We start from the raw sequence: 20,921 nt of genomic DNA, 5'->3' as shown, positions 1-20,921 counted from the left end.
GTTTCGAATCCCCGCGATGGGATGAGCTCCAATTGCTCAGTCCCAGCTCCTGCCAACCTAGCAGTTCAAAAGCACGTCAAAGTGCAAGTAGATAAATAGGGACCGCTCTGGCAGGAAGGTAAATGGCGTTTCCGTGCTCTGGTGTCTGTGTTCCGTTGCGCCAGAAGCGGCTTAGTCATGATGGCCACATGAGTCGGAAAAACTGCAGAGTAGACAAATGCTGCCTCCCTTGGCCTGTAAAGTGAGATGAGTGCCGTAACCCCAGAGTCGTTTGCGACTGGACTTAAGATCAGGCATATAGGGGTCAGCTGGTCCCCCAGGAAGCTTGTTCATTGCTAACTTTCTGGAGGAGGATCACCACCTATAAGTGTCCAGGGATCCTTAGGCTTTGCCCATGCAAAGGTGTCTGCAAATGTGACATGAGGGCTGACAACATCAACCCTGCCAGACAACCACAGTGCCTAGACACATACAGTCAGGTGATGTATCCCTAGCAGTGACCAGAGGAGGAATGATCGCTGGGAGGAGTGCAGAAAGAAGAAACTCCTTGGGTGCATCTGGATCAGCACAGCCAGATGCCTTCATCTGCCCCAGTTGCAACAAAACAGCTCTTCTGCCTTGGTCATTACAGCCATAGCAAGAGCTGCAACCTTCCAACACCTTGACTTTGCCCCCAAAGGCTCACCCCTCCATTGTCTCCTGAAACAGATGGATGTCAGTCCAATTTCCCCATTTCAGGAGAGGAAGGCGCAGATCTATAATTGGGGGTGTTGGAGAGTATCTCCTATGAGGTCTCTTAAATGTAAAAATAGGCAGTGGGATATGCATTATTCTGTCCCCAACTGGGGGGGGGGGGACAGTTTGGCATCTTTAACTGAGCTCGGTTGTCAGATAACATACATTAGCCATATAGCTCCTTAACCAAAATAAGCTGAAGTTCCAACAGTTGCTGTGCTGCACAGGACTAACTGGCTGTGTACAAGTTGCAGGATGAGATCTATGCAGGCAGCAGGAAACTGCCAGAGGGATGCCGACCCTCAAGGGCAATATTCCAGGGGCCACAGGCTGGTGGTAAATGGGGCCAAAACTGGGTGAAGCAATAACTGAAGAGGAATGTACATTAGGGCTACATTCCAGCCACCCAAAAAAGATGCCCACCCACCTGCCTATCATACTATGTCATTTCAGGCAAGCAAGAGGCATTACCACAGTTCAGTAACACCTTCCAGTCAAACAAAAAGCCCATGAAAGGCTGTCTGGAGCAGGGCACTCTAGCCCACAGAGAGTCCCAAGGGCCACATTGAGGGGCTGAGTTTCCCACCCCTATACTAAGGCTAAGACAGGGAACCTCCCCCTGCCACTCAAAAATGTGGCTTCATTGGCGTTCCCTATGACTCATGTTTCTTGCAACTCCAAACCTTTGGCCTATTAACCTTTCCCCATCTACTTTTTATTTGGCAACGCAGGTCATCAACACAGCTTGCCCTTCATGTATATTTCCCTGCTGCTCTCCCCTATACTGATTCCCAAAGTGACAAGTCTACATCACACAATGGTGGCTGTAGGCCGCCAGCTTTGCTTTCCATCCCCCACCTTGTGCTTTTATCATTTGTGATGGTGCCTCTATTCGTTACAAGGCATCACAGATGTCCCTGTCAGTGGTAGTTATCGTTGAAGGAGAGGGTAACGCTAGTCGAAGCAGTTGGGTCTTTGCTGAGCTCAGATCTGAACTTTAGTCTATAGCAAGACCTCAAAAATAGAGATATAGAGTGGAGACATCAACACTATGCCAAACCATGGTTCGACAAGGATTGCATCAGCGCAAAAAAAGCTGTTGTAAACTCATGTCTCCAATGCAACTCAAACTGCTGCATTGGATCTCCTCCATCATAAAAGGCACTACAAGCAGTTGTTGGCTTAGAACAGGCACCCCCAACCTCTGGCCCTCCAGATGTTTTGGCCTACAACTCCCATGATTCCTAGCTAACAGGACCAGTGGTCAGGGATGATGGGAATTGTAGTCCAAAACATCTGGAGGGCCGAAGGTTGGGGACGCCTGGATTAGAAGAAAAAGGAAGCAGCAAGAAATGACTGGACACGGGTTATCCAGGCAACTAAATACAATAATCCTGCTCTCTTCTGGAATATCATGACTCTCCCAAACTTAACAGACTGCCAATGATGGAATGTCATAGCCCAGCAAGAATCTGGGAGACATGTTTTCAGGAACTTTAAAAGACCAGTCATGGTGAGAGAGGCCAAATCACTCGAAACATAGTGCACCTCCCAAAGTGGGACAGAGATTGAGAGCCTGGTAGCTCAACTGAAACAGGAATACCTGCAGAGGCCACCCAAAACAATCTGGATTTCTGGGCCTCTTCACCTGTATTGATACCTATGGATGTATTCACAAAGACTGGGGACTCTCAATCATCATTCCAATATACATTCCCGCCAACTATAGACCAATCTGTCTCCTTAACATAATAAGTAAACTGTATGCAAGACACCTGCAACTGAAATTCCAAAATTGACTGGAACTAGAAAATATACTTCCAGAGGAACAAGTGGGATTCAGAGAAGGCCACTTGATTAGCGACCGATGCTTAGTTCTTCAACATCTAATAGAGAAGTACTCATCTAGTAACACTGTCTCCCCCTATGTGGACTTTATAGACTTCAGAGCAGCCTTCGACTCTATATCTATAATAAAGCTATGGGAAAAATTGGAGACCTCCACAGACATTTGCTATACTTAATAGACACCCTAAATGAAGGGACCTCGCTAAAAGTTCGATGTACCCCTCAGTGCCATCTATGCAATACAAATGAAATAGAGAAAGGTGTCAAGCAAGGGTGCATATGGGCCCCATTCTTACTCAATTTCTATATAAATGATATAGTACCCCACCTCCTCAACATGAACTTCCACCCCCAAAAATTGGCAGGAAAGGACACCCCAGTGCTTCTTTATGCAGATGACGCAGCAATCCTCTCAGTTACACCTGTAGGCCTTAAAAGAGCCATGCAAACACCGGCAGTATACTGCAAGGAGAGCAAACTAAAACTCAATTACCAGAAAACCAAAATTATGGTTTTTGTCAAAAGGCCCAATGAGTTAAACCTCATCCATGGTACACTGATGGCCATAAGATTGAGCAGGTCACCTGAGCATAGCTCTGGGTGAGCAGAATAGCTTATGGGGACCATGGTGCAGGGGATGCCCAGAGAAACGCAAATGCTATACTTAAGTACCTTAGAACTAAAGGTGGACACGATATACCTGCAGCCCTCAAACTGTTTGAGGCCAAATCGATTATGCAGCTTTTATATTGAGGCATCTGATCAAGACCTGTATTTTAAAAAGAGCTTAAAAAATATACTTGTAAATGTTTGTATCTCTCATGCCAGGCATAAAGCAGCTGGCTGGGTGCTTTGGCAGATGTTTGTCTTCCTGCTCAGAGGCCCCTCTCATCTATAGCAGTGCCTCAGGGTTGTAAAAGGAAATTACAGGCTGGGAGCAAAAGGTCATATTGACCATACAAATTACAGAATACAATCAAGCTGCAAAAACACAATTAAGAGTCGGTAAATAGTGAGATTTATTGTTTAACAGAAATACCATGTGCCTCCCATCAGACTCGAGCCACATCTTCCTAAGGTTAAAGGGCAACAGCTAATAGAAACAGCAGCTGGCTTGAAAAGGAGTTGTAAACTAAAGAGGCTGCTTTTGAAGCTGTTTTACTGAGTCCTTTTTACTTTGAAACTGTTCCTTTTCTTCTAAAAATCTATATATGTTATGTATGAAATATATTGGCTTAAATGTAATTATGCAAAGGATTTAGAAAGTAAGAAATGTTAGATTCTTATGTTAGATTCTTATTTCATGGATGGTGTGTGAGAAGGTGAACCCAAGATCTCTGTTTAAGATATAAAAAAAAACCATTAGCCATCTGTTTTGGAGTGAATAGGGCAATAGGGCAAAAGGTGATCTGGTAATTAAGGTGCCTTGTCGAGGCAAATGTAAGATATATGGCTACTTGTCTGCCATTTATGGATAGAAGGAAATATAGCTCTTTGTCTCCCATAAAAGGCAATAGGAAATGGGTGTATCCTTTATGATTGGTTCTAGCAAACAGCCAATAGGAATTTCAACCAGGCTGATTGGACAGAGGCAGCCAAAGGAGGAGCAAGGGGGCTGGGCTGAGGAAATATAAGTGCTGGCCATCAGGGCTGGAGGGGGCAGAGCTTTGGTATCCATATACCACTGTGTCTCTCATTTATTTGTCTGACAAATAAATTATTATTTTAATTTCTCTATTGCTGCGTTGAATATTTCATTCCAGCTAAGTGTTAACCACAAGCAGGGTGCTACAATATGATGCCCAGCTAGGCCCCTCTGCCAATTGTGCACCACCAGAACTGGTACAATCTAAAGTTTTGAGATCAGCCACTACAAGTGCCTAAACATGTCTCCAATGCTACCATATGTCTTGAAACTGGATTCATAAGAATTGAGGCCAGAGTGTGGCTTGCCACACTTAATTACTGACAGACTATCCTTCCCTTGCTCCTCTAACTATTAAGAATGATTTCAAAATGACATGGAAACAGGCAATGATAAACATGACGTCCCTGAAATTCCTAATTAGTGAAACCAGGAGATACCTCATCTCCCAAATGACTTATATAACTAATCTTGATATTCCAAAACAGCGAAGGGCTTTCCACACTGCCAGTCCTCCTTTCAGACATCCAGAAAGGCTGTTTTGGGAAAACACCATATGAGGAGAGAAAATGCCCCTGTGGCTCTGGGCAACTGGAAACAATGGAACATGCCTTTCTTTCACTGCCAAGACTATACAGATATACGAGTTAGGTCCATCCTGTCTATACTGCACAAATTGCCAGAACAAATTGCACAAATTGCCAGAACATACAGAACAACTCTGTATCTCCCTAGCACTCCAATTTGAAAACCCAGATATTGCGCTGCCATGATGGACATTCTCCTATGGCTGATGGCTTGTGCCACAAACCAGGCCTAAACTGAAGGCCCATAATGCAAGACTTGTGCTGCTTCACATTCCCTTCCTTAGTCACTTTTAACTGCTTCTCTTTTGTTTCTCTGTTTTAAGTTTATATGAATCATAATCACTTTTTAACTTTTAGCCCTTTCCTCTTTAAGTTATGTGCTTAATTTTATTCACATGCTTTTATCTTATGCTGGTCTGCAACTGTAATAAAGTTTGATTGATTGATTGATTGATTGATTGATTGATACAACAAGCCTGTAAGGTAGTTCAAAATTCTTATCTCTCTAATAATAATTAATTTTTTTATACTCCACCCAGCCACTCTAGGTAGCTTCCAACCGAAATGCAGGTGAAAACAGCAGCAGCAACATCAAACATTAAAAGCTTCCTGAAACATATGAGAAAAAATGAAAAAGTGGTTTGTTGGTGTGCCTAATAAGGGCATTTCCCTTTACAAGTTTAACTTTGTTTCCCCCCTAGTAGTCAGCATGCCTACTTTTATTTTTTATGAATAAATAGCCTTAGGCAAGGCAGACTCTAAGCATCCCCCTCTCTGCAATAGGGAGATAAATAAAGAGCCACCTTAATGGCTTGTAACAATTAAAGAATAATGTACATTGTTCAGAGCCTCATACGCATTGCAAATATATTTGTGCATGCCACTTGGGGCTAACTTAATTGCTGCAGTGTATGGTTCCTGACTCAACACAGCCTTGAAATTCCAACTATGTAAAGGTTAGCCGCCAGGCCCCCTTTTCAAATCCTCCTGTTCCTTTAATTTTCAAGACAGACTATGACTGTAGACGAAGTCTCCAGCTAGTGAAAATACTGCAGAGGTTTTCAGCATTCCAGATGCATAGGAAGAATGAGGCACACTATGTGTGTGAGGCTGCAGTTGTCTGTGACCGACATTAATAGGAGGAATGCTTCGGGAGGGGGTGCGGGGTGACTACAGATCAGTTGCCTTTACAATCCCGCTGGTATCGGTCTTGCATTACTACTCAAAACCACAATGCTTTAAAGCAGGGGTAGCCAACCTTAGGCCCGGGGGCCGAATGCGGCCCAATCACCTTCTCAATCTGGCCCGTGGACGGTCCGGGAATCAGCGTGTTTTTACATGAGTAGAATGTGTCCTTTTATTTAAAACGCATCTCTGCGTTATTTGTGGGGGCTGCCTAGTGTTTTTACATGAGTAGAATGCGTCCTTTTATTTAAAGTGCATCTCTGGGTTATTTGCGGGGCATAGGAATTCGTTCGTTTCCCCCAAAAAATATAGTCTTAGGAAACCTCAGTTTAACCCCAAAGAAACTGGCTTTTTTTAGACATTGTCCAAAACTCAAAACACCTGGCCCCCGGCTGAAAAAGGTTGCTGACCCCTGCTTTAAAGCAACAGCAGCCAAGCCACGGGCTTGTTGGCTGTTTTTTACTAGATCCTGAAGCGCTACCAGGTGAGGTAATGGGGGAAAAACCCCCATCTGAGTAAGAATTAAAGCCAAGGAAATTGGTTTCAGAATCGGAACTAAACTTGGTAATTTCACCAAAAGTCTCCTCCTAATTCCTGCCCCCCCCCATTTCCATAGCCAAAATTACAGGGAGAATATTTTTGCCGTTGCCACTGTTAAACAGATCCTGCTGCAGATCCCTGCTCTGAAGATCTCGTGAGCAGCCCAGGCCAGCTTGGAATCCTGGGCAGCCTCTATTTGCAGTCCTTGGAAAGTGATGTAAGGGCTGAGCAATGCAGGCTGTTGCTACAGCCGCTCCTCCTCTGGCCACTAGGGAGCACCAGGGAGCTGCCAGAAGAGGAGGCGGCTGGAGCTCGCTCCCTCTTGCACTGCTATTGCAAGGAAGGGCATGGAAGAATCTCTTCCATGCTGCTCTCTTCCAGGACGGAAGGATTTCCTGCGTCAAACCTCTGCAATCGGCCTAACAATAAAGGAGGCAGGCGAGGTAATGGTTAAACATCCAGCCAGTAAATGGCATTTCTTAAGATCAGAATCTTCCACCCTGGTCAGGTGACACAGAAGCCCCCTGTATACCTGTATACCTGAAGGAGCGTCTCCACCCCCATCGTTCTGCCCGGACACTGAGATCCAGCACCGAGGGCCTTCTGGCGGTTCCCTCATTGCGAGAAGTGAGGTTACAGGGAACCAGGCAGAGGGCCTTCTCGGTAGTGGCACCCTTCAGATGTGAAAGAAATAAGCAGATACAGTGGTGCCCTGCAAGACAAACGCCTCGCAAGACGGAAAACTCGCTAGACGAAAGTTTCCGTTTTGGAGGTGCTTCGCAAAACGAATCTCCTATGGGCTTGCTTCGCAAGACGACAATGTATTGCGAGTTCCTGCGGGTTTTTTCCCCTCCCCCCCTTTTTCTAAGCCGCTTATCAGCTGATCCGATAAGCCGCTAAAAGCCGCTAATAGCGCTAATCCGTCAATGGGCTTGCTTCGCAAGACGAAAAAACCACTAGACGAAGAGAATCACAGAACAGATTCTTTTCGTCTTGCGAGGCACCACTGTATCTTCTTTTTAAAAGACATCTGAAGGCAGCCCTGTTTAGGGAAGTTTTTAATATTTAATACTGTGTTGTTTTTAACACTTGATTGGAAGCCGCCCAGAGTGGCTGGGGAAACTCAGCAAGATGGGCGGGGTATAAATAATAAATTATTATTATATTATTATTTTGCACTTGCAAGGCAAGATGAACCAGAAGACTCTTTCAGTTCTGCACATAGCACCAAGCCCCTCTCCAGCTGTCGTTCTGTGCTGTTAGCTGGGAGGCAGAATGGCCTGTGATGGAAACCATTTTACCCAGGCATAGGCAAACTTGGCCCTCCAGATGTTTTGGGACTACAATTCCCATCGTCCCTAGCTAACAGGACCAGTGGTCAGGGATGATGGGAATTGTAGTCTCAAAACATCTGGAGGGCCGAGTTTGCCTATGCCTGATCTTACCACTTTGTCTTAGGAAACATCAGTTTAACCCCAAAGAAACTGGCTTTTTAAAGACATTGTCCAAAACGCAAAGCACCTGACACCACCAGCACCATCCTGAACTGTGACAAGACCCATGAATATGCAGCCCTAACTCAAGAACCTGCCCTTCCTTGCTGCTTTGGAACAAGTAATTTTATTAGCATCCCACTCCTGATGTATGCCTGTGAGCCACTGTTCTATACTAAAACTAAACCTCATTTCTTCATGCAAAGTGAAAAAGCCGGAGTGCTATCACTATCTCCCTGCCACCCTGTGGCCTGTAACATCTCCCCAGGGTGTCCGACAACTCCAGGTCCAATATTTTAGAAACCATGCTTGCTGCTGCAGTAATACATGTAGACTTCCATGCATGTGGTCAGGGATGTGTATTAGTACTGATAAGGTGCAAGAAAGATGTGAACCGTCTGAAAAAATATCATTTCAAACTGGGATGGGGTGGATGGGAAATGGTATAGCACAGACATCAAAAGGTACAGAAACTCACCGCTTAGGGGGGTGAGAGACCCCTTTTCAGGAAAGAGAAAAGGCATCGGGGGAGAATGCTGTGCAGGTTGTTCCCCCAAAATCCATGTATCCAATCCAATACACACACATTTTTTACCCCTTTATTTCCTGGGAGATCAAAAGACAATAAACAGCCTCATTTCACAATAACTTATATAAATTAGTAGAGGAGCAAAAGACATCTTAATGTTTTGTTTTTTTAAAAAAAACCCAAATTCTTCTTTTTTTTTTTTAAAAAAGGACAACATAATAAGGAAGACTTGTAAGGAAAGAGGCCTGTACACAGCAAAATAGCACCATCTGGGGAACCACGTGGGGCTCCTTTAGAAACAGGGAAAAGAGAGGAGATGGGGCCTGAACGTGTGGAAACTAAAACAGCAACATTAGAAACTTAACATTTAAATGGGGGGATACAAGGAAGGGATGGGGAGTGAGGAACCCAGCTGGCCAGTCCCGAAACCCACAGAAGTGTTAAGTCCCAGGCATGTGAGGTTCTGGATAAGACGCGTCCTGCCCAGTTGGTTCCTGTGGGGAAGAAGGGCTGTGGGAGCTACTTCATGAAAGAGAGGGAGGTAGAAGCACTACCCTGCCAATCCCTACGCTCACTCCCACCCCCCACCCACTCAAATAATCTTGTTCGGTACACTCCAGGAGTCACATGTAACTGAGTGAGGAGCCCTATGCCTCTTCCTGGGTGGTGAGAAATACTGGATTTGGCAAAGTTGCACATGCTCTCCAAGTGATGAAAGGCAGAGAAGGAAATGCGCTCAGCCAATGAGGTAAAGGGGGCAGCTTCTTGGGCGCAAAGAGGAGCGCTTAAGAGGCCCAGGCAGCACCATCGCTCAGCAGCCTTCACCTGCAAAATGGGGGCCAAGGGGGTGAGGATATACTGCACTGGTGCATGCTCCGGACAGGCGACCCACACCCTTGCAATGACCTACCCTTTCAAGAGAACACCCTCTGCTCCAGTCTTTGCCAACCTGGGGGCCTGCCAGACACTTTGAACCACAACGCCCACCAACCCCAGCCACGGGGAAGGGATGATGGGAGCTGTAGTCCAAAGCGCCTAGAGGGAACCAGGTTGGCAAACGCAACTCTACTCAGAACACCTCAACTCCAGGCCAGATTTTTCTAGCGTACCTTGGATCCAACGCCTCTCACAGTGAATTTATGAGCCAAATAAAGCGGCCAAGGGTTCTAGCAAAATACGACAGATCCCACCCCCATCTCCCGTGCTTCAACCAAAGGGTCGCCATTTTAGATGCTCAGGACCCCGGACCCCCACCCCCCATAAGCTAAGCGGGCCTAATGGCGTTAGCAAGAGTCCATCTGCATGACCACCATGCTCCGTTACCTCCTTGGACCCATTTCTTCTCTTGGGCAGAGAAGCCTCCTGGTGTCATGGTTTCCACGGTCCCATTTCCTTCTTTTGGGGAGGGGGGAAGGTGGGGGGCGCTGGGTGTGGAAGACGCATCGCCGTGCTCTGGTGCAGGGCCAAGATTTGGTTTGGGAGAATCAAGCAGGTTCCCGCGGGGCAAGCGTGTGGCCCTCGGAAGCGGCACGTGGCGGTGTCACGTCGAGAAACCTGTGCCCCGTTCCGCCCCCTCCCGCCACGCTCAACCCTGGCTGCCGCAAGAGGACAAGCTGTCATAAAGAGAGTCGCTCAGGGACTCGGAGTTCTCCAGCCCCGGCTGCCCTTCTGGGCCCATATCCCTGGAACGGGCCTCCGTGCTGCCCTCCTCGCCCACGTCGGACGCGCTGGGGGTGCGGCTGCTGCTGGTGCTGAAGGCCGGCGAGGCCTGAGGGCCGTCCGACGAGGCCCGTCTCCTCTCGACAACGCTGCAAGCAGAGCCCTGCGGATACAGAGAGCAGCAAGGTTGCTTAGGAGCAGAGGAACACACCAATGGATAGCGGGGGTGGAAGTGGACTGGAACAGAAGCACCGAATGTTTGATAGACTATATGGGACTGGCTGAAATGACCGGCAGAATCCGCGACCAGGGGAAAGAGACGGCGGAGGAAGATTGGAAGAAATTTAAAATTTATCTTAAGAAATATTGTAAAATTAATGAATGCTAAAATGTTGAGGTTTTAGGAAAAAAAGGGGGATTACAGCTATAAAAGATTAAGTAAAAGAAAAGAATAAGGGGAAAATTTGATAAAACCAAGGGTTAGGATTTGCTGAAACAAATTTGGAAATTGGGATGTAAAAAGGGGAGGTATGGGGAAGTCAGTGAAGTAAGGTTTAAGAAAAAAGGCTATGAAACTATACGTTTGCTTGTGTGTTTGTTTGTTTGTTTGTTTGTTTGTGTTGTGTATTGTTTGTGTTTATAAAAATTGTGAAAAACCAATAAAAAATTTATTTAAAAAAAAGAAGCACCGAATGTCCGGCACATTGAAAGCGCCATCTGCAAGCCAGGGCTAGAGCGAGGCATGGCCTAAACAAGCTAGGGAGAACATTTGTCCTCCAGGTCTTGCTGAACTACAACTCCCATCAGCCCCAGCAAGCACAGCCGCTGGCTAGGAATGGTGGGAGTTGCAGTCCAGTAACGTCTGGAGGGACCAAAGTTCCCCACACCTGGCCTGAGCTGGGCACCTTGGTTTCCCCCAGTTACCCCAGCCTCACTTACCATTGCAGAACCATGAAGGCCCTCCAGGCCATGAGGGGAGCAGAGGAAGGGGTCGGTGCCGGCGGATGCTTTGGCATTGGGGAAAGTCCAGTTCTTGCTCTGCTGGGCATGCCGTGGCTTGCTGGGTTCATTGCAGAGGTCTGAGGGGGGAAAGTGGAGGGACAACTCATTAGGGTGGGGGAGCCAAATTCTCCTTCGCTTTTGAAGAGCCCAGCAGGGAAGTTGCATGAGTCCGGACAAATAAGTGTCAGAGAGATTGCTCATCTGCATCTCTCCCCACAAGCTGAATTTCGGCCCATAGGACAGAGCAATTCATTATTATTCTCATCATCACCATCACCATTTCTATACCACTTTATATTTAAAAGAAATTAAATTAAAACCTGACAGTACCAAACTATTGAAGGCTTTTCACCAAAGCCAGACTAAACGTCTTTCCTTCTGCAGTGTTGGATGGCAGGTTGAGAGGAGTTCCCTACCAGGACAGACTTTGCTCGTGTGCTCAAGGCATCGATTCCATAAAACATATTTTGTTGCATTGTGCAAAATATGAGCAAGCCAGGGCTGAACTGATACTACCCTTGCTGGTACCTTTCCCGGGAAAATCAGAGGCTCACTATGTCAGGTTCCTATTGGAAGACCGGACAAATGCTAGAACATTAGCAGTGGCAAGGTTTTTATCGGTGGTTGCAAGAACAAATGATCCCTATATTCTGAACAAAATGCTCGTTTAACCTGGAGGTAGGCTGTCTGAATTGTGTATTGCTTTGTAATGATTTGTTGGGTCTCTGGACCGTAATAAAGATTGATGATGAAAAGAAAAAATCTCAAAGCTGTTTACAATACATTAAAACATCAAATAAAAACAATTCAGAATTAACAGTTGTCCCCCTTCCGTTGCTCACCACCTTCTGGACGATACAAACCTCCTGGGCAGCGATCCCTGCGATCCCGGTGCCTGGGGGGTGGCTCAGCGCTGGCTAAGACGCCGTGGAAAGCTGGCATGCTTTGGTGCTTGCTGGGGCCCAGCAGGTCGTCTGCGCTGGGCACCTCCCTCTCCAGCGTCCGGGCCTTGCGGGGAACCCGGGTGACGGGTGGAGGGCCCCTGGCCGGGAAAGGGCCGGCAGACGGAGGGTCGGGTCGGGGCCTTGGTTTAGGCACGCTCTTGCAGGGCATCCCGATGCAGTAGTCCGGCGGCGGAAAGGTGCCGATGCCACTGTCCAGAGTTCGAGTCAGGGAGCTGCACACTGTGGACCACGGGCAGGGACAAGAGGTGGAGTCAGAATCCACATCAAAGGATTCCCTGTCATTCTGACCCTTTCTACTCCAAACAGCTTATATATTGAAAGCTCCAGGTTGCAAGTTTGATCCCCGAATGGGACTTAAGGTCCCTTTCCAATTCTACAATTCTATGATTCTGCAAATCTTGGTTTAAGGTCTCCCTTAAAAAAGGTAGGAGTTCCTGAAACCTCCCCTCCTGTCTTCTCCCCTCTCCAGCATTCTTGAGCCAACCGTTTGTCTGCTTCGGACCTCATAGATCTTCCTTTCTGCTAGAATTAGCCATAAAATCCCAGGAACACATATTCCAACCGCATTCAAACCAACAGTTATCATCTGTTTTAACGCAGCCTTGATTCAGTGCTATTCCCTTCTTAAATCAGAATTAGAAGCAAGCAGGAATACTTCCTCTTTGAAATTCATTTTTTTTTAAAAAAATAAAATTAAACCACTTTTCATCACAAATCCAAAGCCTAATATACATTTTTAAAAGTTAAGCTCCGAATGTAAGAACTAGATTTGTGGGGGCACAATTCTATTAACAGTAGGCTCAAATCTACAAAGCAGATTTTCTCATGGGAAAGTTACTGGAGACAGGCCCACCAGATCTCCCGCAGGAAGGTTTCTCTTTGGCACAGAGAAGACATTAATTTCCACTCTAGGAAGCAATTCTTTATGCCAGTTATTTCCTGTGTACAGATGGAGCACAATTCATGGAAGCCTGCAAAGAATTATGGGAATACCCTCAAAAGGCCTCCACTGAGCTTGATTCTCCTTGTGTAATAAAAGGGGGGGGGCTATATTACACATTAAAGAAGAATGCAATCATTAATCATTACAGAAAGTGGGTCCTTCTATAATGAGAGTGTATTCTCTCATTCGGAGTGCCCATCCTGAATGGCTCTTCTCCCTCCCCAGTCCACCTTGCTTAGTTAAAAGCAGCACAGAATAGCAGTCTGTGTGCACCTTCCAATGAAGGTGCCCACCTGCCACACTATGCCCCCTCTGCCGGCGACATCCCATAAAGCTCACCTGCAAAGTGCTGGGAGGTCACGGACTCAGCCAGGCTGTCATCGGACGGGATCTCCTCTTGCAAAGTTGCATCACGAAGCTAGAGGGAAACAGGGAGATGATGCTGGGGAGCGGGACTCAGATACTCAGGCGTAGGTGTGGAGGGGGGCGTAATTCTCCCCTGTCCCGGCCATGGCGGAAAGGGCACCCAACATTTAAGCCTCAAATAAACCAGGGCAGCGTTTTAGCTTTAAAGCCTAAAGGTGCTTTCTTGAGGAAGCCCTTTGACTTGCTCTCAATAATTTGGAGTGAAACCGTTTGCAGCGCAAAGAGCTTTCCGCTTTGCCTGCACCTTGGAATACACAGCTCTTGTGTCAACCCCTCGCCGCTTGGGGGGGGGGAGGAGAGGAGGAGGTAGGGCACAGAATGACGCTGATGTCACAAGAAGGCTCTTTTTAATAAGTAATAATAATAATAATTTATACCACGCCCATCTGGCTGAGTTTCCCCAGCCACTCTGGGCAGCTTCCAACCGAATATTAAAAACCATACAGCATCAGACATTAAAAACTTCCCTAAACAGGGCCACCTTCAGTTGTATTTTAAATGTAAATCAGTTGTTTATTTCCTTGACATCTGAAGGGTGTTCCACAGGGCAGGGGCCACTACCAAGAAGGCCCTCTGCCTGGTTCCCTGTAACCTCACTTCTCACACTGAGGGAACCGCTAGATGGCCCTTGGAGCTGGAACTCAGTGTCTGGGCAGAACAATGGGGGTGGAGACGCTCCTTCAGGTATACTGGACCAAAGCACTTTAGGGCTTTAAAGGTCAGCACCAACACTTTGAATTGTGCTCAGAATCGTACTGGGAGCCAATGTAGGTCTTTAAAGACCAGTGTTATGTGGTCTCGGCGGCCGCCCCCAGTCACCAGTCTAGCTGCCACATTCTGGACTAGTTGTAGTTTCCGGGTCACCTTCAAAGGTAGCCCCATGTAGAGCACATTGCAGTAGTCCAAGCAGGAGATAACTAAAGCATGCACCACTCTGGCGAGACAGTCCGCAGGCAGGTAGGGTCTCAGCCTGCGTACCAGATGGAGCTGGTAGACAGCTGCCCTGGATACAGAATTGACCAAAGAGTCCAAAATGACTCCCAGGCTGCGCACCTGGTCCTTCAGGGGCACAGTTACCCCATTCAGGACCAGAGAGTCCTCCACACCAGCCCGCCCCCTGTCCCCCAAGAACAGTACTTCTGTCTTGTCAGGATTCAACCTCAATCCATTAGCTGCCATCCATCCTCCAACCGCCTCCAGGCACTCGCCTGGAGGCCTGTACATTTTGATGGCAGCTGCCACGGTGCAGAAGTAGCTCATTAAAAAACAACACAGAGGCAGCCTTGAGTCTGAAGGGGGAATGCAGTCTTTACAGCCGCAGCTGTCTCTGTAGCAGCGACTCTCAAGTAAACATCATGTGCGAAGAGAGTGGAATAGCCATGCCGCTTGGGGTTGGTATCGCTCCAGCGGGGGCTGGGCAGGAGTGGTGGGCTCTGTTTGTCCTCAGTCCCTCGCCCTGCCCCCGGAGAGGGCACCCGAACGCACCCGCCCCAGGCGGCACGGAGACACGCTCCGCCACTGCCAGGACAGGACTCTGGGAGTCACGAGTGGCTCACCTTGGCAGGGGCTTCATGGCAGGCATGGAGGTGGCCAACGATGCCATTGCGTGGAGGCCGGATGAGGCGAGCATCTTTGGCATCATGGAGGCCTCTCTGCAGGCCCTGCAGCTCGTTCTTCTGCTCCAGGTGAGTCTCAAACGGCGCCTCTTTGCCATCCACCCTGCCACAGAGCAGGTGAGAGGGGAGAAAGATGAAGGCCGGCCCCATATTCTCCCTGAAGCACCTCATTTCCCTGAGCCCCTGCAGGCCAGAAATGTCTGTCTCCTTGAGAGAGTTCTATAGCCCAGCAAAACGCACCAGGGTCTCGTTTGCCCTGTTTTTTATACCTGCTTTTCCACCCAAGATTTGAAATCAAAATTTCAGAGACCTCACTGCATACACGGCCAGACTAGTTTCCCCCAGGAACAGCCTCTTCTGCCGTTAACCCTCCACTTTTCAACGGGGCTGCCTAGAAAGCATGGCTATATCACACAAATGTGGAAATTGGAATTTGGTTCAGTTTTTAAAAAATAAATACGAAGAAGCAAGTTTCTGGCCCTTGACACTGCAAGAGAGGATTGGAGGTGTTGCCTTGTGCACCATCAGAACCTAGGGGGAAAGCTGGGCATGGATTTCAGTTATGCTGCACACCGTAACAGCTCTCAGATCCAGAAATTAAATGAAATATGCAGTAATGCAAATCTGTCTTTTCCTCAAAGTCAGGTCACAGAAGGTTTGGTACAGAACATTTGATTACCTTGGTACAGATTCTGCACAGATAAGAGATTTTTAATACATTAGAATCAACAGTCCTGTGTTCTCAGCCAGCCTCATAAACGTTTCATAAAATAGCAAGAGTTCTGCTGGATCAGACCAGAGGTGGGTATCCTGTCTCCCCAAAGTGGCCAATCAGATGCCCATGAAAAATCCACAAGTGGCACGTGCTGTTCTTTCCCAGTGAGTGCATTTGTGCATCTAGGTGACCTCTCATCGTGGAGGTGACTTGTAGCCATCATAGCTAGTAAACACCAATGGCCTTTCCATCTACAAATCTTTCTAATCCCCCTTTAAACTGGTGGCCATCAGCACCTCTTAGAGCAGCGCATTCCAGTTTAACATTGCACTGCCATTTGTTTGTCCTAAACCTTCCAACATTCAACTTCACCGGATGACTCCAGGTCCCAGAATTACGACAGGGATGGAAACCTCTTTATCCAACTTCTCCACACCATGCATAATTGAGTCCTTTTTTCCAAATTAAAAAGTCCCAAATGAATTAACTTTTCCTTATAAGGAGGCTGCTCCAGCATCCTGGATGTCCTTTTATGTACCTTTCCCAGCTCCACACTGTCTTTTTGTGAGATGTGGCAATAAGAACTGTACACAGTATTCCATGCATGAAGACATTACTATATTGGGAGTTTTATTTTCAGCTCCATTCCTAATGATCAGCTGCTGCACCCTGAGTCGACGTCTTCCTCAGGCTGTAAACCACAACTCCCAAGATCCCTTTCCTCATGAGTCACTGCCAGTTTAGACTCCCACAAACAGATATGTGAAGTTCGAATGTTTTGCATCACTTTACACTTACAGGCAACCCCCGATCTCCGGGGGTGTGTGTGTGTTGCATTCAGGGTCATTGTGTATGCTGGCAGTGCGCAGAAGCCTGTCACGCCCCTGTTCCATCCTCTTCCAGGTCCAAAAATGGCCAACGAGTGCACAATTCTTTGAACAAGTGCAAAACAGGTTGCCTGTACTTACTTTCAACCTCAGCTGTCATTAAATTTTGAGAGATAACTCAGGAGTTTTTTGCAATTCCTTTTTATTTCTACCACTCTGAACAACTGGGTGTCATCAGCACACTTGAGCACCTCACTGCTCTCCCCCAACTCTTAGGTAATTTATGAACGAGACAAAAAGCACCAGTCCCCATACAGATCCTTGGGGGATCCTAAGAAACACCATTTGCTGCGCATGGTAGGTGGGCAGTGTGTTGCTGCCCCCTTGTCTAGCCTACAGGCTTACCACAGGCATCTGGCTGGCCAATGTGAAAAAAGGATGCTAAACTTGATTTACCTTTGGCCTGACCCAGCACGTTCTTCCTATGTTCTTCTCCAACTTCTTACATCCCTCCACTAAGAGTAATTGTTCTACTCTTGGCATCCTGTTCTTTTAACTAGTTATCCCCAAAACAGATTCTACCTCCGGAAGTGGTATGCTTTCTTTCGCTGGAAGAATTTAAGCAGAAGCTAAGCAGTTGTCCACCAGGGATATTTTAGTTGCATTGTGCACTGCAGATCCTGCACTGAGCAGGACCCTGGGCTAAATGACTGCTAAGGTCCCTTCAAAGTCTATGAATCTATGAAAAAAGGACCTTCTCTCCTAACCCATTACTGATCGGTTTACTCAGAAGCCGTGGGGGAGGCTTTGTCAAAAGGTTTTCAAAAGCCCAAGTATACCGTGATTACCAGATCACCTCTATCCCCATGCTGACTGTCACTCTCAAGGACTCTAGGCAGCTTGTGAGACAGCAGCTACTTTTGCAGAAGCCATGCTGATTCTTCCTCAGCAAGACTCATTCTTCGATGCGGAGAACTCTCACAGGAACCGGGCTTCAGCTGCCTCACCTACCTGTTGAGTAGCTGCTGCATGAAGTTCTCCGCGGTCACCTCCTGATACATCAGCGTCAGCTGGCTGTGGCCGGTGTCGCAGGCGTGGGGCCGGGGCTTGTCCAAGGCCAAGCCATTGATGTAGGCCTTCTCTTCCTCCAGGGCTTTGCGCAGGTCCTCCGCCTTCTCCATGAGTTTGGAAATGTTCAGGCTCTCCACCTCCAGCCTGCGGGAGGCCATCTTGCCCTCCTTGACTTTGGAGGCCTCAGGCCTGCGGCTGAGGGCAGGGAGCTTGCTCTTGCGCAGCCCAAACCAGCTGGCCAGGCCACTAGAGTTCTTCTGCTTCGCCTCCCCTGCCGCCGCCCCTCCTTTGTGCCTGCGCAAAACGTTCTCCTCAATACCTTTCATCACCTTCTCCTCAATGCTGGCTGGAGGCCCAGCTTTGCTGCCCTTGACCGAGTCCAGGCAAGGCGGGTTCTTGCGCCCGACGCTGGTGGGCGTCTTGGCCGGTGCCTGGCACGGCTTGGGCTCCGGGGCGGAGGCCTTGGTTGGGGATTTGGACGGCAACTTTGTTGGGCTCCCATGAGGACTCTTGGAGTTCTTCCCTGGTGGCGGGGGCTTGGGAGGGTTCCTTGCTCCTGGAGCTCCCAGCAAGCGGCTCTTGGAGACGTGGTGTTCAGGGTCACTGCCACGGGAGCCGACCGAGTGGGAGGAGTAGCACCGAGGGGCCGGTTCGCCGCCATGGCAAGGCTCGTGGTGCTTGAGGCTGCTGCTTCCGGTGCCCAGCCTGGGGTGAGCCTCGGCAAAGCCCTCGGTGCGCTCACAGAGCCGGGCCGGGCCCCTCCCTTTCTCAAAGCCTGGCGCCTCCTTGCCCTCCGCTCCCTTCAGCCTCCCCAGCACAGTAAGCCGTTCTTTGAAGGGCATGTTGGCTGCCTCAGGCGCCCGCTTGCTCGGCCCGTTTGCCACCTTCTTGGAGCCTTCGGAGGCTCGGCGAGCGAGTGGCGGAGAGTTCCTGCTCTCAGGGCCCGGCTTTTCCCGGCCCCCGGCAAAGGGGCAGGGCTCGAGCGAGACGTCGCTGGGCGGCACGGCACGGAGGGGTGCCGAGCGGCACGCGGGCGGGGGTGCGTCGGGGCCATCCAGCTTGGCGTCTCGGGGGGAGTGGGCATGAGGGCTGATGGCGCTGCTGAGGGACAGCTCTAAGACATTCTCGTACTCGTGGGGCTTGTGGAAGCCAAAGGGGTCAGGGGAGGTTGGCGTGACTTTGGGGGGCACTGGAACCAGGTGCCGGGCAGCCTTGGGAGAAGGGTGCCCCCCAGCAATGCTGGAGTCGCTGGGGAAGGGACTGTCCGGGGAGCCCTTGCGGCTGGGCGTCGGGGAGTGGTACACCTCGTAGGTGTTGCTGCGACAAGGGATTTTGGAGCTGCGGGTCAGCTGGGGGCTGAGGCGGAGGGCGGCGGGGCTGGGCGGGGGCGGCATCTTGAGCAACTTGAGGACCTTGGAGGGGGAGGGGATGGGCGGGCCTGGGCGGGACTTGTCCTTGCCCTCGCTTGGTGCCAAGACCCCAAGGTAAGTCGGCTCCCTGCAAGCCGAAGGCGGTCCCAAGGCCTCCAGGCAACTGACTGCCTGGATGTTCTTGTAGCTGCCCAGCTGCCCCTCCGGGGCTTCCACCAAACCAGGCCCATTGGGCTCCCCGTTGAGCAGAGCGCTGTCGCCTGCCTCCCTCAGGACGTGGTGCAGGTAAGTCTCCATGTCGCCCAAGTCCAGTTTGTGCTCGGCCAGAGCGCTCAGCAGCGCCTGCCCGGGGTGTCCTTTCTCGGGGGGGTCGCCTTCGCCGGCCTCGTCCGAGGAGGAGGAGGAGCTGCCCTCTCCTTTCGGAGGAGGCTGCCTAGGGACCCCTTCCCCCTGCGCCAGCAGCAGGCAGGGCCAGGCTTCGGCCGTCACCCCTTCTGGGTGCTCTCTCCAAGGGGAGGGGAAGGCCAGCAGGGGGTCCATTTCCTCCAGCGAGCGTAGCACCGCCAGGATCTGGGCCTTCTTGCGCAGGAAGGGGGACAGGGCTTCCAAGGACTGGGGGTTGGGCCCTGGAGTGCCAGCACACGGCTCCTCGGAAATGACCTATGGGGAGTCGGAAAGGGGGGAGGCAAAGTGTAAAAACCTCTAGATCATACACACAAACAGTATACATGTTCCAACGATTCAATCATGGCTTAATATGTCAGGATACTCACAAGCTTCCCACATCTACACGCAGCCCCTTTGCTCCTCCCTTTGCGCAAGCAAGGAGACAAGTCAGGAAGCCCAGAGTCCCCTTAGGCCCAAAGCAGGAAAAATGTGGTTAATGGCTTCCAAGCAAAGCAGGATTTGGAGGCCACCTTTAAACCAAGGCTTCACATCCTGGCATGTTTGGGAGCCTTCAAACCACAGTTTCCTGGTTCAAATGCCATGGGAAGCTATGGCTAACCGAGTTACTAACCTGTTTTCCTATTTGGAAAGGGATGCACACATGTGCCTGATACTCACGCATATCCTGGCTTGTTTGGTTGTCCAAGCCGGTCATTATCTCTGCCTGCATCCCATAGTCTGCTGCTCAAGAACCTTTCACCTGGCGATGCCAGCGACTGAACTGGTGGCCTTCTGCACCACCAAGCAAGTGTTCCACTACCGCTCTACGGTCCCTTCCCATGCAAAGAACATTTCCAGCTCATGCCACAGCTCCTCTATTGCAGCATAAATTCAGCAAAAAAAATCTGGAGGAAGCTTGAGCTGTACAGAGACCATAAGGGGGAAATGGTGTCTGTGGTGGGGCTGGAATGCTTGACCAGGCAGCTTTTTAGCCCTTACCTCCAAAACTCAATCTTGCATTTGCTGCCTTGCAGGCATATCTGAAAGCCTCAGCTTGCCCCCAGTTTTTGATGCCACCTGGGAATGACAACCCCCCCAAGCCTACCAACTGGAACAGTCTCTCACCTGTTAACAGGTGCTTCTACCCAAAGTATCCCCCAGATGGAAAAAAAGACCAGCATTCTAATTTTGGGTCCACCTCAGATAATCTCTTCTTCCCTGAGAAACTGGGCTGCGTCCAAAATTCCCATGATTCAGTGCGAGCTGTCGAGCCTGGCACCTTGGGATGTCAGCTGCATCTAAGGTACACACAGTGCCAAGCCGCACAGCAAAGCAGCAATTAATGGCTCTGGGCCCCGTTCCAGGAAGCAAACACCTT

At 49.2% G+C, this 20,921-nt stretch overlaps 1 protein-coding gene across 2 annotated transcripts in view; it reads right to left on the bottom strand.

The window, feature by feature from the left end:
- Positions 1-8,618: 8,618 nt before the first annotated feature.
- The window catches only part of NCKAP5L (NCK associated protein 5 like), a 44,805-nt gene continuing 32,502 nt past the window's right edge, over positions 8,619-20,921 (bottom strand). For both annotated transcript variants that reach the window (XM_082205423.1, XM_082205424.1), the window contains exons 8-13: positions 17,727-19,816; positions 15,114-15,276; positions 13,471-13,549; positions 12,087-12,407; positions 11,161-11,300; positions 8,619-10,384 (exon numbers count right to left, since the gene is read on the bottom strand). In XM_082205423.1, the coding sequence (XP_082061549.1) occupies positions 10,148-10,384; positions 11,161-11,300; positions 12,087-12,407; positions 13,471-13,549; positions 15,114-15,276; positions 17,727-19,816 (3,030 nt within the window). In that variant the 3' untranslated portion in view covers positions 8,619-10,147. The remainder of the gene's footprint in view (positions 10,385-11,160; positions 11,301-12,086; positions 12,408-13,470; positions 13,550-15,113; positions 15,277-17,726; positions 19,817-20,921) is intronic.

The sequence above is a fragment of the Podarcis vaucheri genome, assembly GCF_965113315.1.
Source record: "Podarcis vaucheri genome assembly, chromosome: 2".
Lineage (NCBI taxonomy): Eukaryota > Metazoa > Chordata > Lepidosauria > Squamata > Lacertidae > Podarcis > Podarcis vaucheri.
This window is presented reverse-complemented; position numbering and strand designations above follow the sequence as displayed.